Source organism: Apus apus, chromosome 21 (assembly GCF_020740795.1).
Source record: "Apus apus isolate bApuApu2 chromosome 21, bApuApu2.pri.cur, whole genome shotgun sequence".
NCBI lineage: Eukaryota > Metazoa > Chordata > Aves > Apodiformes > Apodidae > Apus > Apus apus.
The window spans coordinates 4465631-4481645 of NC_067302.1; the positions used below are offsets into that span (position 1 = coordinate 4465631).

A 16015-nucleotide genomic window follows, 5' to 3' on the forward strand; every position below is an offset into this window, starting at 1 on the left:
GTGACAGGGCTGTGTGTGTGTAAGGGCGAGGCATTCAGAAGACAGTTTTTCCTCTCCAGTCCAAGTTCAGCCAGGACTTTTGTCCTGTGGCCCTACCTGTGAGGCTGCTGGATTGCTAAAGCTGCAGCCTGTGGTCAAGCTGCTTCTTGCAGAGCTGGTCTCCAAACCTCAGCTTGTGGTGCCTGGCAGCAGCTTTGGTGCTGCTTTTGCAGTAGCAAGGCTTTGGGATGGGGCAGAGCGTCCCACTGGCAGGCCAAGATGGGAAATCAGGTTGGTTTGGTCAATTGTGAGCATTTTTTTTTGGCAGCGTTTTGCTCTTCCAGCCAGCCCAAGCACGCTACCCCTCCACACGGCATGCGAGAGGGACGGCCCTGCGGCCCGGCAGCCGCTTCCACGCTGGGCTCGGCTGCATCCAGCCCCGGGTGTGTGCAGAGCGGTGCGGTTTGTGACAGCTTTGATTGAGCTGCTCCTCTCTTATCTTGCACCAAAGCCACAGCCACGTTCACAAACCAGGTGCTCCCCCGCCTTTCTCCTCCGTGGAGCCTGCGTGGGAAGGCAGGCGCTGCCGATCGGCCGCAAAAGGCCTGGAGGGGAGGGAGGAACCTCCTCGTGCCTTCTCCTTCCAGCGGCCGATGGCTGAAGGACTCACCTGAGATGAGAAAAAGGGTTCAGATCAAATGCCCTCCCCATCTGCTCCTCCAGAGCATGCCCTTAGCTGAAAGGGGTTCGCTCAAGTGTTTTTTTTTTCCCTGGGGAAATGCTGCGGGGCCTGGAACACCAGCCCTGAGAAATTAAAAATGCTTCAGCATCATAAATATAGATAAAGCACACCTCTCTATGCATGCATAGCAAATGCACAATCATATGAATGTGTGTGTCTGTCTATATATGCATATCTAAAACTAATAAGCACGTTTCTCGTACTCATCTCACACATTTTCTTGCTCTGAGTTGATTTTAAGTCCAGCCAATGTGACCAAAAAAAGTCACTGAGGCCAGATGATGTTCCACTACCAGAGCAGGAGCAATTCCCATGCTTTTCACAAGGGAAAAATAGGGATCTTGGGAGTAAACAGAAAGGATGAAGAGCCACCTCCAGCTGGCCAAGGCTTTGAGCTCGGTGCACCAGCCAAGTGCTTTGGGCTAGAACTGCTCCTTCTGGAGATTGTCATCTCATGAGGGCTGTTAAAAGGGTGAGAAAGGATCAGTTGCAGCATTTCTGGCCACGTCCTCCTGCATAACCCATGTGGAACTTGGTGTGGGACAGTGAGGTCTTGAGGACAGGGGGTTTGGGTCTCTCCTTGAAGAGCAAAGCTCATTTCTCTCTGTCTCAGCTGCACTAAGGCCAGAGGTGTGCTGCGCTCTGCAAAGGAATGGCACCAGTCTTGGGACAGCTGAGAGAGCCACAGGAAAGCCTTGAGGTCCTCAAAGTATCTGCTGGTGTGGATTCCCATCTCTAACCTGGGCTTTCCACAGAGGAACAGGACCCAGGAGCACTGGGCAGAGATCCTTTTCCACTTACCTGCTGGCTGCGACCCCCTTAGGGTTTAGACACATCCCCCTCCCCCAAGAAAAGGCATTAATCATCTGAGGGTAACATCCCCACCATGCAGACCCAAATCTCCCTTCCCCCAACAGAAGAAAGCTTGAATTTCTCACTCTCTTTATCCTCTTGGAAGAAGAAAAATACACAGAGAAATCAAGCAGAGGGATATTGTGGCTCCTAGCTTGGGAGTTTTCAGCTGTGTGTTTATCAGCTCCATCCCCTGATGGTATCAGCACGAACAGGCCACCCACAAGAAGGCTTAGCAGGCTGGTCTGGACTCCAGCTTTTCCTCCCCATCTCCATGTGTGTGTATATACACCACCAACCATCCCAGGGACTGGCCGTCTGGGGCCTGCATCCATTTATTTACTACACAGCTGATGTAATGGCTAAACATTTTTTTCTGTGTTTATGGGGTGTGTTTTTTTAATCTGCCAGAAATGAATAGACCCCTAGAGAAGTCAGCTTAGTCGTGTCCCTTCTTGGATAGGAAACAACAAATTTTAGGACAGGAAATGGGAACAACTTAAACAAATGGGTTTAGGGTTTTTGTATTTAAGTTCTCCAGCTCTTTTCCGTGGCAGATCCAAGAGGTGCTTTTCTCTTTGGCTTAATTCCTTGGGCAGGGGTTGGCCCAGGCTATAGGAGAAACTCTACAAGTCTCGAGGATTGTGCTCTAACCACCCTCTTTCTTCCTCCACCCCAACAGGCACCTCAGATCTGAGCCCCTTCTCGGACCCCCGGCAGTTCGACCGCTCCTTCCCGACGCTGCCGGCTCTCACCGAGACCAGGTTCTCCGACCCGCGGATGCATTATCCCGGCGCCATGTCCGCTGCCTTCCCGTACACCGCGACGCCCTCGGCCACCGGCATCGGGGGCATCAGCATGACCAGCATGCCCACCACCACGCGTTTCCACCACACTTACCTGCCACCCCCCTACCCCGGCTCCACCCAAAACCAAAGTGGACCCTTCCAGGCCAACCCCTCTCCCTACCATTTGTACTATGGCACGTCTTCGGGCTCCTACCAGTTCTCCATGGTGGCAGGTGGTGAGCGCTCCCCGACCCGGATGCTCTCGTCTTGTACAAGTGCCTCAGCAGGGAACAACTTAATGAATCCCAACTTAGGCAATCAAAACGACGGGGTGGATGCAGATGGGAGCCACAGTAACTCACCAACAACCATGACAACTACTGGGAGGATGGATGAGTCAGTCTGGAGACCCTACTAGGAGGATCTCAGGTGGCTCAGCTGGGCACCAATGTCTTTAACTTAATCAGCCACCATTTTGTTACTCCTTTTGGTGGTGAACAGAGTAAAATGATGCCTAGGGAAAAGGTAAACCAAAGTGTCCCAAACCAAAAGCCAACCAGGATCCTCTGCATGCAAGCATGGGCAAACATCAAGTGAAGATGGACCAAGACCTGCGTTACATTTCAAGATGAACATCCACGAGGCTTGAATTTGTCGCTTGATGTGGTTCCTTTCGTATGCTTTAAGTATGTGGATTGTACATAGGGAAAAAAAGAAAGAAAGAAAAAAAAAAAAAAAAAGGACGTGTGGAATCCGATGTTTGTTTCCTGCAGAGCACTTCTCAGTCATCTCACACCCCCTTCCCCACACAAAGCATTCAGAAGTTACGAAAAGCTCACCCTTCTTCTGCAAAACGTTTCAGAGAAGAGAAAAAACCCAGGGAGTCCTCCAAAGACCAGGGAGTCATCCAAAGACCAGGGAGTCATCCCAAGCCATTCCTGCCAGGGCAGGAAGACTGAACTGAAAAAAATGAAAAGGAAAAAAAAAAAAAGAAAAGAGCCAGACCCCCGGGTGTCTCCCCTCCTTCCTGCCCCACCAGCGTAGGGCTCCTGACCACCAGAGCGCACCGGGACGCGGCACGTGAGGGTCTGGTTTACAGCACAACCACGGGGATTTGGGCACCATTCCTGGCGGGTCGGCCGGTGTCAGCCATGTGAACAAGAGCTGTGACGTGATAATTATTCTTTGTTGTTGACGACACAGGTTGTATTGTTCTTTTGTTGTTGTTGTTGTTTTTAGTTTTTTGTCGTCGTTTTTAAAACAGTAACGTGGTTGATCCCGTGCCTGACAGACCCCCCCCCCCTGCCCCTTCCCTCTATGTTTACAGATGAGATGTACTTTTTTATGAGATGTGTTTTGTTTTGTTTGCTCTTCTGTCCTGACCTCACCATTCGACTCTTTGCTCCTCTCAGCAAATCTCAATGATGGTGGCTGAGGCGAAGACGGCGTTCAGGACAATCCAAGATGTATGAGATGCACTTCCAAGCACATTAGCTGCAAAAGGGACTCAGGAGCCTTTGGCATGACCCTGCCACCAGTCTCTGGGTCTTCTTTTCATCCTCCTTCCTTCATCCACAAGCAGCTGGTGACAAAGCATCATATTCCTCTTATGGTTCTTTCCCATTTTTTCGCCCAGAGAGGATTGACACACAATGACTTTTTTTTAATCAAGAAGTGACTCAGACTTGTCAGTTCATACTGAAAAGCTCTAACTGAGATTTGGAGAAAGGAGCAACTTCTACCCAGTCCCTTGGTGGTGGGAATATTGCCAAGCACTGTTATCTAACCTTTTCCATCCCCTCACCCCGCTTTCCTTCCCCCTACCAAGTGACCCAGAGCACGGGTAACTTGCTATAGCTGAATAAGCTGAGGAAGGGGCACTAAAGGTACCACCAGCCTGTGGGAATTTGGGCTTGATTTGGGATTCCTCACACTGGCAGGGCTGAGGGTGCGTGGGCAGGTTCCCATGGAGCATGTAATTGCAGTGCCCACTGCCCTCCAGAGCCTGCCCTAAAGCCAGGGCACAGGGACAGTCCCAGATCCCAGTCCCACCAGTAACCAAACCTTTATTTTTTTTTATTTTTTTGGCATAAGCATAAGAAAATGGAACACCCCTCTCCTCCCCCCCCCCAGCTGCTCTCCCAGCTCTAAGTTTCCACCATTTCAGCCCATCACCAAATCTCAGTTGGCAGCTTGTCAGGTCGAGGTCCAGAGCATTGTATTTGCACTACCACGTCAAGACTGGAGCAAGACATCCTGGCTTCCTTGGAAAGCTGCGATGACCACTCATGAGTTAAATAAGCAACAAGAAGAACAACTCTTTTAAATAATAGTAATAATAATCATTAAAAAATAATTTTTAAAAAATGCCCTAACCCCAGCAAAACTGCAACCTTCACTTGCCTTAGCAACGGCGAGACCCGCTCCGGTGCTCGCCAGCTGTAGAGACTGGACCATGGCAGCCTGTGTTTTGATGCAATTACTTTTGTCATCCTCCACTGATTGAAAGCACAAAGAAAACAAGGCATTCGTAGAGTACTAGGTTAATTTAAGACTGTTCGTAGTGAATTTAAAAAAAAAAAAAAAAGATAACTAAAAGAATGACAACGATGTTAATTTTTATGACATATTGTCATGTGAAGGTGTAAATATATGCACCTTTGTTGTATGCAAATGGTCACGAGACAGGCCAATGTTTTTTGCTTTGCACTATAATTTGCTTTTTTTAAAAAAAAAACAAAACAAAAAATGCACAATCGCTTGTACAGTAAAACTCCCTTTGTCTGGCTCACAGAATATTTAACTATAAAAATCTAATTTTTGGTCTTATTTGTTATAATAATAATATAATTCTTAAATGTGTTGAAGGATCCGATTCTTAATAATGCTTCTAATACTTGTATGTGCAGGGTAAAATTACAACAACCAACTAAGGAGATGAGAGCAAAGAGCTTTGTAGATAAAGAAGGCTAAAGTTGTTGGATTTTTTTTAATGGTGTCTTAAGATGGACATTAAAAGAAAAAAAAAAAAGAAGCTAGTGATACCAAATAATGTGGTTATTTGTGTAATATACCAGCCCTACTTGAAGGTAATGCCCTATATTTAATATGTAGCCCATCTTTTTAACCTGTAGCACTTGTCACTGGGGAGGGGGGAGGTGGGGAAGGAGGGTGAGGAAGAGGAGGGTCTGCTCCTGGTGAAGTCATTGGAGGAAGCTCTGGCTGGAGGAGGCTTCGGGGAGCACAGAGCTGGGCTCCTTGGTGAGAGGGTGGGAATCACCTTGGTACAAAGCCAGAGCAGAGCGGTCAGTTCTACTTCTCTGTTCTCGGTGTCGATGTTCTTCGCCCATGTACATGATCCTATCATCCGGCCTCCGTGTAATCATGTTAATGACTTCCCATGTGGAATAATAAACGTACGGTTACAAATCACCCCGCTGCCTTCCGCCTGCTCACTTCTCGCTGCTGGAGCAGATCTGTGCCCCGCTACACAGGAAGGTTTGTCCCACTGCTCTTTCTCTAACGCTGGCACCTCTCCAAGCATTCCATTACCTGGGTCCAACCTCCCAGGGAATCTCATGGCTGCTCCCAGCCAGAGTTTGGTCTGAGCAGGCGTTGTGAGGGTGTCCGGGAGGCAGGTGCCTTCACAGGGATGCCAGGAGGTGGTGGGTGGGGGGAAACCCTGGGCTGTGACCTCTGAAAAAAACCCTTCAGGCTTCCCGAAGGTGGGTCTGACCCACTCACACTGTGCCAAGCAAGACCTGGCAGGTGACCCCAGGGTCCCCAGCCAAGCATCCCACATCCCACCCGCCGCCTGTCATCGCCACCCCGAGACACAAAAGCTGCGGCACAAATCCCAAACAGGACCCAAATTCCCAGGCGGTCCGAGGCCAAACCCCTTCGCACTCACCACTCGCCTCCAGAACCCAAATGACAACTGAAAAGCAACAACAACAACAACAAAATAAATTCAAAAAAAATTAAAACCCCAGCGTCTGAGGCCAAGGCACTGTGGGCCGAGGGCTCCTGAGGAGCCACTCAGCGCTGGGGTTATTGATGGGCCTGGAGAAGCCATCGGCCCGGCGTGCTGGGATGGTGCCAGCTCCATCCCCATCAAGCCAGGCTTGGGGTGGACATGCTGGAGCCAGTGCTGTGCCTCCCCTTCACTGCATCTCCTGTAGCAGCATTTGCACGGAAAGAGGGGGGAAAAAACCTAAAAATTAAAAAAAAAAGAAAAGAAAAGGAAAAGCCCAAAGAAAACCACAATAAATGCCAATATGGGCAAGAACGCAGCTCCGCAGCCTTGGCCAAGGGAAATGTGTTTCAAGTCAACCCCAGGACATACCCGCCTTCTCTTCACAGCTACTGGAAGGGGAAACACCCCGAGGTGCAGCTGTTATTGACAGGAACTCTGCGTTCCCGATTGATCCCAGCTTTACTCACAGCTGCCTTTAAAGCTGCAGTGAAAAGAGAGAGGGAGAAGGAAAGGGGGGAAGAAAAGAGGACAACTAAAAAGGGTTTTGTTGTACTGATGTGCACTGGGTCACTCATGGGAAAGGGGCTTCCGAGGGGAACAGCTCCTCTGCCGAGGGGTTTTGGTGCCAACGGGGGGTTGAGGCTGTGGTGGGTCAGGTGCTGCCATTGGGGGTGACACTGGACCAAGCCAGCATGGGGAGGACAAGGCAGCAGCTAAAATACAGCTGGGAGGCCCAGGTAGCTCGGCAAGCTGAAGGTGTTAAACGTACCCAACACCTGAGGGCCAGATGGGTGTTACTTTTATGGGTGTTATTTTTATATGGGTGTTATTTTTATACCGGCCACCTACCAAGCACAGGACCCAACACGCTGTGGCTGCTGGGGCTGCATCTTGCTCCTACACAGGTTTTGCACTGAATTTAATGAATTAAATGGGAAAGCTGGACCCCAGCACAGGATGTAGGTCCATCAGTCTCTCCCAAAGGACCTTTGAGAGCCGAGAGCAGCCACAGATGCCAGCCCAGGCTGCCAGACAACAGAGCCGAACATCCAAGGGCTCCTGCTGTTCCAGGGGCACTCTGGAAAACAGGGCAGAAGCAGCAGTGTTGGGACAGCCAGAGCAGAAATGTTTGGTTTCTATTTTGCAAATGAAAATTGAAAGGAGGGGGGAGGAGGGAAAATCGCTGGCGCTTGAATGGCTTTTTTTTTTTTTTTGAACATTCATCTATTAAATTGAGCAAAGTTTGGGCTAGAAAATCTCTGAGGAAAAATGAAGAATATTTCCTTTGAGAACAAAGCTAACAAAAAGTCTCAGCAAAAAAAAAACCAAAACCCACCTTATTATATTCTCTTTCCAGACCAAACTCTAAGCGCCAGCCTGTGTTTTAATGACTCTGTTGTGTCCAAACTGCCTGTCTTAGTAAATAAACTTTTAACTTGCAGGAAATCTCTGGGCTGGGCAGGACAGAGGGAAGGATCCAGCCGTGGGGTCCCACCTTGCCCCCTGTCCCTTCTCAAGCCTTTAACAAACCAGGCACAAATGAGCAATAAGTATCATTAAGGCACAGCTCTTCTAATGCAGTAGGGCCAAATGGCCCTGTGAGGTGCTGAGCGCCCTTCCCACACCCTCCAAAGACCCCATGAACCTGCAAACATCACCCCCTCATGATTCCCATCACCTGGACCATAGGGAAATGGAGCCAAGGGCTCCCTCTTTCGCATCATCTCCATCCATGGGGTATAATTCCTGCTGCGGGGCCAACCTGCTGGAAAGGATTTGGTTGGGGCTGGGTTTTGGTTTTGGGTTGTTCTTTTTTTTTTTTGAATGCTGCCTATTTAGAAACTAAGTGGTGGAAAACATGGAAAATTCATTAGGGTGTCTGGGAAAGTGTTAGGTTACACGTCATTCACATCTACTTACTCAGCGGGACCTCGCGCCTTGGGGGAGAAATATTTATATTTATATTTTATATATACATGTTGGTGGGGGTTTTGTTGCCTCTGTTTGGTTCTCAGATAGGCACAAAAAGTGAGTTCTTTCATTTCTCACAGGCTTTTCCAAACCTGTCCTCCTTCACCAAGTTTCACTGCCCCCTTCCCACCCCACCAGGTCAGCCCCAGTGCTCAGCATCCCTGGGAGGTGACCACTGCCATTCCCACCCGCTTGGAAAAGGCAGGAGCTGGTAAAGCAAGTGCCATAAAGGGAAAATATGTGGCCAGGCCGGGCCCTGCTGGCAGGGAGCTCCAGCTGGCTGGTTCCTTGGTGCTGGCTGGCAAGAGTCTTGGCAAGGATGGGAGACAAACAGGGGGGTGGAGGGCTGGTTCAGTGCCCAAACTATAAAATCGGAAAAAAAAACCCCAACAAAACCCAATCCTGACCACTCCGAATTTCTCAAGTTTGCTGCAATACAAAAACAACCCAATAAAAAAACATCCTTCTGGGGCCACAAGAGCTGTTCTGTTCAGCTGCAGCCAGGATGGTTCGTTCCTCAGGTCTGATATAGCTCCTCCCTTGAGCTGCTTCACCAGTCCCAGCACCACCATCCAGCCCTGAGCCACAGCTTGTTTGGCTAAAACCGGCCCCAAATTGTTCCAGGTATTGCAGAAGTAAAAAGTAAAAAAAGGCAAGATGTGTCTTCTCACGAACAGGACTCCAACAACAAATCCTCACCTCTTGGCTTTTGCCAGGACTCCTGTTTTCCTCAGTGCCTGCTTGCTCTTGGCTGGAATATCCCAGCCCGTGTGGGAAGTTGGACTAGATGATGTCTAGAGGTCCCATCCAACTCTGACAAGTCCATGATTCCCTGAGGGAATAAAGCTGAGATGTGGCTGTATGGCAGAGCTGTCCCCGTGGCACGTTGGGACTTTGGACCCTGGATCACAAGGAAGAGGGGGCAGGCAGGGCCAGAGCTGCTGGGGGAGCCAGAGCTCCAAAGGCTGATCCCCCCCACCCAGAGTGCACCGGGGATCTGCTGAGTGGGGAATGGTCCAGTTGGAGCAGTTTGGGTTCATTTTTAGTGGGTTTGGGGCACTTCTATGATACCTGGCACCCACCTGGGAACTCTCTCCCTAAGCAAGCTTGAGATCAAACTTGCACTTGGGGCTCAAACAGGCAAAAAAGCTGGTGGGACTTAAGCACCTAAATGCTTTTGCCAGATTTAAACCCAGTTCCCTGGGTCCCCATCAGCCCCCTCAGATCCCCCCAATCCCACAGAGATGTCACCAAGCACGTCCCCACGGCACCTGAACCTGCTAATTCCCTGACGGCAGCAGGCTGAGGTGCAGGGAAGGTGTTTTCCTTGCGCAGAGGTTGGGCCGGGAGATCAGAAGAGTTGAAATTAAAATAGGCTCATGCCCTCCGAGTCTTTATTCTTGGCTCAACCCACAGAGGCTAAAAATGATGTTAGCGACAGGGCGCAGGGATCCCGGCTGCCGCGCCGCCGTCAGACGGGGGGCAAGGCAAGCAGCCCGACTTCAAAGGGCCAGGGCAAGGGAGGACGGAGGGCGAGGGCTCATTAACCTGGGGATCGCGTTAGATGGGGCGATAACAGGCTTTAATTAGGCCAGGCGAGGCGGGCAGGGGAGCCCAGGCTGCATCCCGGTGCCGTTTGGGCGCACCCCCCCCCCCAGGTGAGCGCCCCTGGGCCTGCACCTGCCTGCGTGGGCAGGGCACACACGCGTGTCAGGGCACGTCGGCGTGGCGGGGGGACGCGTGCCCGGCGGCACCCGCCACCTCCTGACAGCCCCACCAGCCCCACGGGTCCCGGCGGGGATGCGCTGCTGCCCCCGGGGATGCTGGGCTCTGGCAGGGCAGGGTCCAGCCCTGGGGAGTGGGTGCTGCTGTGAGCCCTTGGCAGGCAGCTCACCCTGAGCCTCCCGCCTGGCACGGGAGCACGGGGCTGGGAATCCCACTGGTCTCTTGTGTGGGCAACCAAATCCCCCTGAGGAGGGCAGCGGGGATGGGCACGGAGTGTTGGGAGCATCGGGGATGGGCACGGAGTGTTGGGAGCATCAGGGATGGGCACGGAGTGTTGGGAGCACCAGGGGGCCAGTTCCCACCACAAAGCAAGGCAGAAGAGACAAAAAAAATAAATAAAAAAAATCACCAGTGGCCTTTTTTTTGGGGCAGGATTACCCAAATCCTGGCTCTGTCCACACTTCCATGCTGAGCGGGTGGGCGGCCGAGGCCTGGGTCGGTCTCTCCCGGATCCGGTGATCCCGCTGGTGATCCAGTGAAGTCCTTCTCCAGCCCCCAGGCGGGCTCTGTCTCCACTCCTGGCAGGATATTTCACACCAGGCTCCCCCTTTCCTCTCCATTTCAACGACTTCCGAAGCCTCCCAGGTCCCTGCAAACATCTACAGCTCTTTTTTTTTTTTTAAGATGGGGAGGAAAAAAACCGTAGCAGAGCTGGGCTGGGCTGCAGAGAGGGGACAGTCCCCAGTGCTGTCCCGGGGGTGGCTGCAGCCTGGTCCCCCCCCTTGGCAGGTTTTGCTGTTTGTCTTTACAGCCAGTGGGTTTATTAAGACCCAGAACACTCAGGGTTGTTTTTTTTTTTTGCTGTCTGCCATGAAATCGATCCAGTAATTTCATTTCTCAGTCATAAATTAAATGAGCTGTAAAGTAAAGTTGGGTGTTTAAGCTGGAGTGAAAGAATGAATTGTTTTACTGGGGGGGGGGAAATGTTAACGAGGGGATTAAATGTGCCTGAGAAACCAGGGGGGTCCCCGGGGCTGCCCCTGCCTGGGCTCCCCACACCCCTTAGAACTGTGTGGTCCAGCACCCGCAGCCCCTGGCCAAGCCCCTGTGTCCCTGCCTGGGTGGGCACCTGCTCTCCTTCCCCAGACCCCACAGGGGACCCTGACAAACAGCTCATTCGGGGGGTTTGGGTGCCAGTGGCCAAGGGACTGAGCTGAGGGAAGGTGGTGGCTGTGGGACAGGGCTGTCATGCTGCCCTCACCTGCACCAGCATCTTCATCACGATGCTGGGGTCACTGCCACGTGGAGTTAGACTACAAGCAAGTTGGGAAAAATAAAAAAACAACCCCAAAAACAACCAACCAACCCACAACCCCCCATAAGATGTTTCTTAACAACAGCCTTTCAGAACTGGTTTTCTACCCAGAATTTTGTGGGGAGGACACAAAATCCTGCTGCTTCCTGGGGAGGGTGCTCAGAGGTTTCTGCTGCCACGGCCGGGCCATTTGCAGCATGTGGGACATTTCTCCAGGCAAGCACTGGCCAGCCCTGCAGCAGGACTCACCCAGCTCAGCATCATTAAATGTTAAACCTAGAATTTGGTCTTTGCTTTCCTGCCCACAGCCTGGCAGCCCCACCTCAGTGGTCCTCCTCTCTCATTTCCCTTCCTCCCTCTGCCCCATCACTTCTTTTCCAGCAAAAAAAAAAAATAACCAGGCACTGATCCAGGGTAAGGGAAAGCACTTTGACAAGTCCAAAAAAATATGAGGGCCATGTTATCTTTAAACCATTTAAAAAAAAAACCCTAAAACACCGCAGTGAAAGCCCTTTTGGGCCAGGAGAAACCTCAGCCAAGTTCCCCAAGTCTGCCGCCCACCTCCGTTGTATTCCCCTGGAAATCCTCGCAAAGAAAAACACAGGGCATGCAAAAACAACAAAAAAAGAGATTTGGTTTTCATTAAAAACCTCGAATGTGAGGGGTTCTGTAGCTTTCAATGGGGCTTTGATTCCTATAGATGATGGAATGTTTTCAGAACATTTCAAAAATGTTCTCCACCTTTTTCTATCATCTTCTATCGGCAGAAAACTGCACTGGGTTTCTTTTTTTTTTCCTCCCCCCCCGATAGAAGTGGTGAGTGTTGAATGCAGATGCAAACCCCTGCCTTTATTTACCTTGAGGTTTCGTTTTAAAAATACAATGATATTTTCTTGTGGCTTTGGAACCAGAAGAGATAACCCACCTGGGGGGGGAAGAAATGCGCGGGAAATGCTTCAAGGAATTTTCTTCAAGGGGGATTTTTTGAATTCTTTTTGTTTTCATTGAGAGAAAGGAGGGTTGCTGTTGGAGCAGCCACGTTCCTCCCCGAGCACCATGGTCAGGTTGCAGAGAGGCAGTTCCAACTCTCTAAGTCATCACCAGCTTCTTGGAGATCATTGTCTTGGCCTAACGAGATGCTTTGATTGCTGTGTTACCTGCCTGGGCTCTGGTTGCACCAGCTGGTGGTTTTTATAAAGGTCCCCCTAGCCTTGTATTGTATTTTAAATTTTTTTAGCAGATTTCTGGCCTTTGCATTTTTGAAGGTGAAGTTTAAAGGGTCCGACTTGGGGTGGGGACTGAGCTGAGGGATCATGTCCCTTCCCATGGCACCTACCTCCCCTTCCAGCCATGCCTGAGGAACCCCAGGGTGCTGCACGTTGCACTGAGGTACTTTGCCCCAGTTCTGGGCTGGAACAGCCACATGTCCCGGGGCTTGTCCCCATTGTGCTGGATGTCCCCATGGTCCAGCCACCAGCATTGTTCTCTACAAAGAGCTTTTTTCCAGCCTGTGTCTCAACCCCAGCATCACCCTCCAGACCTTGCCAGGAGCCAGCACTCGCCTGCCCCAGACAAATCCTGACCATGGTGGCATTTGGGCTGACTTTCTCTTGCAGGAATAAAAAAAAACAAACCAAACACCAAACTTTCCTGGACCTTGGCATCCCTGTGCCATGTTAGGGCAGCGGGGAAGTGAGAGCCCAGCCCTGGGTGGCTTGTACTGAAATGCAGCATCCCAGCACAGGCCGGTCCGACCGGTCAGGCCGGCTGAGCAGCGCCCAGTTCCCCCAGACACGCCGTGTTGGTGTTCACCACTATCTCTGCTGCTTTCTTCCTCCCCCCCTTCCCTGTGTCAGCTCACCTGCTGGGGTATGTTAAAGCTTCATCTCAATTACAAGAGCCATTAGTAACCACCCAAGAAAGGGCCACCCAGTCTGCGGTGGCCGGGTGCCACGGCGGGTGCCCAGCCCCGCTGCCCCACACCGGGGGATCACCTGCAGCTCTGCCAGCCCCTGGTTATCAGCCAGTCCTTCCAGAGGGATTAGAGGCAGCCGAGGGATTTGACTCAACCCACAGGAGCTGTGCACACGAGGGATTTGACTCAACCCACAGGAGCTGTGCACATACCGTGGCGGAGGCCACGGCTGCCAAACCCCAGGGATGCCGACGCTCCAGCCCCGCCGACCTGACATCCCAGGAAAAGCAGCTGTGGGCTGGTTTTGGAGCTGCTCCCCGAGTCATGTCCCCCCTGTGACAGCAGGGACCAGGGGCTGGCAACATGAGTTCCATGATTGCCATGGGGCTTGGCCAGCCTCTCTCTTCCACAGGCAGGGACAAACCCGCCCTGCCCGCAGGCAGCTGCTGGGTATCCAAGGGGTGGGAAGCAGCAAGGAGTTAAGGCTTCGCTCCCCCCCGAGGTGTCCCCGGGCTCCCCCAGCCCCTGCCCAGGGGACTGATGGTCCCTGCCTGTCCCAGCACCCTGCCCCAGGTGCCAAGGCTGTGGGCAGGGAGAGCTGGGCCCCAGCGTGCTGCCTGCTGGAGCTCACGTAGGCAGGAGCTGCTGCCAGCCTCGCCTGCCTCCTCTCCCGCATGGGAAGGTGGGATGTGTTCCCCTGGCACAACGGGATCCATTCACAGGATGGGATCTGTTCCCCTCACACAACAGGACACATTCCCCTCAGCGACTGGGAACCAAACACATCCCCAGGAGGTGCTGTGGCTGCTCCTGGTTTTAAAATGTGACTGAGCCCCCTTCCCACCCCACAAGCAACAAGTGGCCATGTAAAAGCTACCCAGCCCCTGCCCACCACCAAAAATACAAACATGGTTAATTTTTCATATATAAGGAACTTTCAACATGTTACCTTTGTGCCAGGAGCCCAAGTACCACCTCTGCAGCTGCCACTTCAACCCTGCAAGTTAAGAGGTTAGAAAACACCCTCACAGAGCCAAGGATCCCTGTTAATTAGCACCCAGGGATGGGCAGGGTTAATCACCGAAGACCTTGAATGTGTGCCAGGTGTGCCCACCAGCACCACCACAGCATCCCACCAGCCTCATGCTGGTTTAGGTGGTGTTGAGCCCTCCACCAGAGCTGGGGAGTCACAGCTGGGTCATCTCTGAGCCCCATCAGCTCCAAACAACCTGAAATTATTCAAGGCAAACGTCAAAGGTCCCTCTATATCCCGGCGTGGGGCTGGTCGGTGCCTTGATGGGCTCTAGCACTTGCCTACAGGGTGGTGGGGGGAGGGAAAGCAACCCTTATTAGATTAAAACCAAGCCCCTCTTCATGAATCCTCTCTCTCTTCTCAAGCTCGATCCCTTTAAAAGGTAGAGGTGGGAAAAAAAAAAAATCAAGGCTGGCTTTAAAGAGCCTCACCCCTCAGAGGAGATACTTGGGCCTTCTGTAACTTTACAAATAAACTTTGCTTTAAAAGTTTGACTTGTGGCACAGTTTTGGCAAATTCAGACCCCTTAAATACACTATTTCCTGCATTCTTGATTGCTATCTGAAGGCTTGTGAAAATATACAGGTGGATGGAATGAAATGTAACTCTTTGCTTCCCAACCTTGTCCTCCATGTTGGAAAGCTGCTGGGCTGATGCAGAGCTCAGAGATGCTCCCGGCGTTCCCAGCTTGGGACCAACCTCCTGCTTTGGCAGCACAGGGAGATGCTCAGGATGGGTTTGGAGAAAAAAATAGGGATTGGGGCCAGAGGAAAAATAAGGTTCAACCCCAGCTTCCTGCTGCCTGTGCTGCAGAAAACCTAAGGAGAAGCAGGATGAAGGGGATGGAGACTCCCAGCTGCCCTGGGCAGCTCCCTTTGCCTGTCTGGGAAGTGGCCTCTGGCAGCCACCAGCAGCTGGAGTGGGTTTCAGGCACATTTGCAGAGCCCTGCCACAACTGCAAAGGAATTTTTATTCTGGGTTTAAAAAGAAAAAAGAAAGAAAGAAAAGGTAATAATAATAATTTATGGGACTCTGGGCTTGAACTTCTCCCAAGACCAGGGATGGGGAGGCATCCATGAGTGCCCGTGGTCCTCTGTGGGCAGAGCTCCATCCTGTCCATCCCCACAGCACCAGGGGGGCCATGGGACCAACTTGCCCCCAGGGCTGCACCAAACCAGGTCCAATGTTTGGACCAGGATAAAATCCCCTGGGAACCATCTGACTGCCTTTCTCCATTCAGCCTGGCCAAGAACCTTCTTCCCTTCTGCCAGTATCAGCATCCTTGGGGGAGACTCAGGCTTGGACCTACTATATATTATTATATTATGAACTGCAGATACTATAAATAATAAGTCATAATTCTACTATTTCCTAGTTATTTCCTCTCCATCCACTGCTCATGATGCTGTCTGGGCTCTTCCCAAACCACTGGAGCTGTTGGCAATGGCTCCTCTCTGCTCTTGGAGCACAGGGGGTGGCTTTTCACCAGAGAGGGCAGGGACAGGACAAGGGGTGATGGTTTTAAACTGAAAGGGGGGAGATTTAGGATAGACCCCAGGAAAAATTCTTCCCCATGAGGGTAGTGAGGTGCTGGAATAGGTTGCCCAGGGAGGTTGTGGCTGCCCCATCCCTGGCAGTGTTGAAGGGCAGGTTGGATGGGGCTTGGAGCAACCTGGGCTGGTGGGAGGTGTCCCTGCCCATGCAGGGGGTTGGATCTAG

The 16015-nt window shown here is 51.7% G+C and overlaps 1 protein-coding gene across 1 annotated transcript in view; it reads left to right on the top strand.

Annotated features, from left to right (window-relative positions):
• RUNX3 (RUNX family transcription factor 3) overlaps positions 1–3092 on the top strand; it is a 35980-nt gene extending 32888 nt beyond the window's left edge. Inside the window, exon 5 of the mRNA XM_051638088.1 lies at positions 2256–3092. Within this exon, the coding sequence (XP_051494048.1) occupies positions 2256–2779 (524 nt within the window). The 3' untranslated portion in view covers positions 2780–3092. The remainder of the gene's footprint in view (positions 1–2255) is intronic.
• The last annotated feature ends 12923 nt before the right edge of the window (positions 3093–16015 follow it).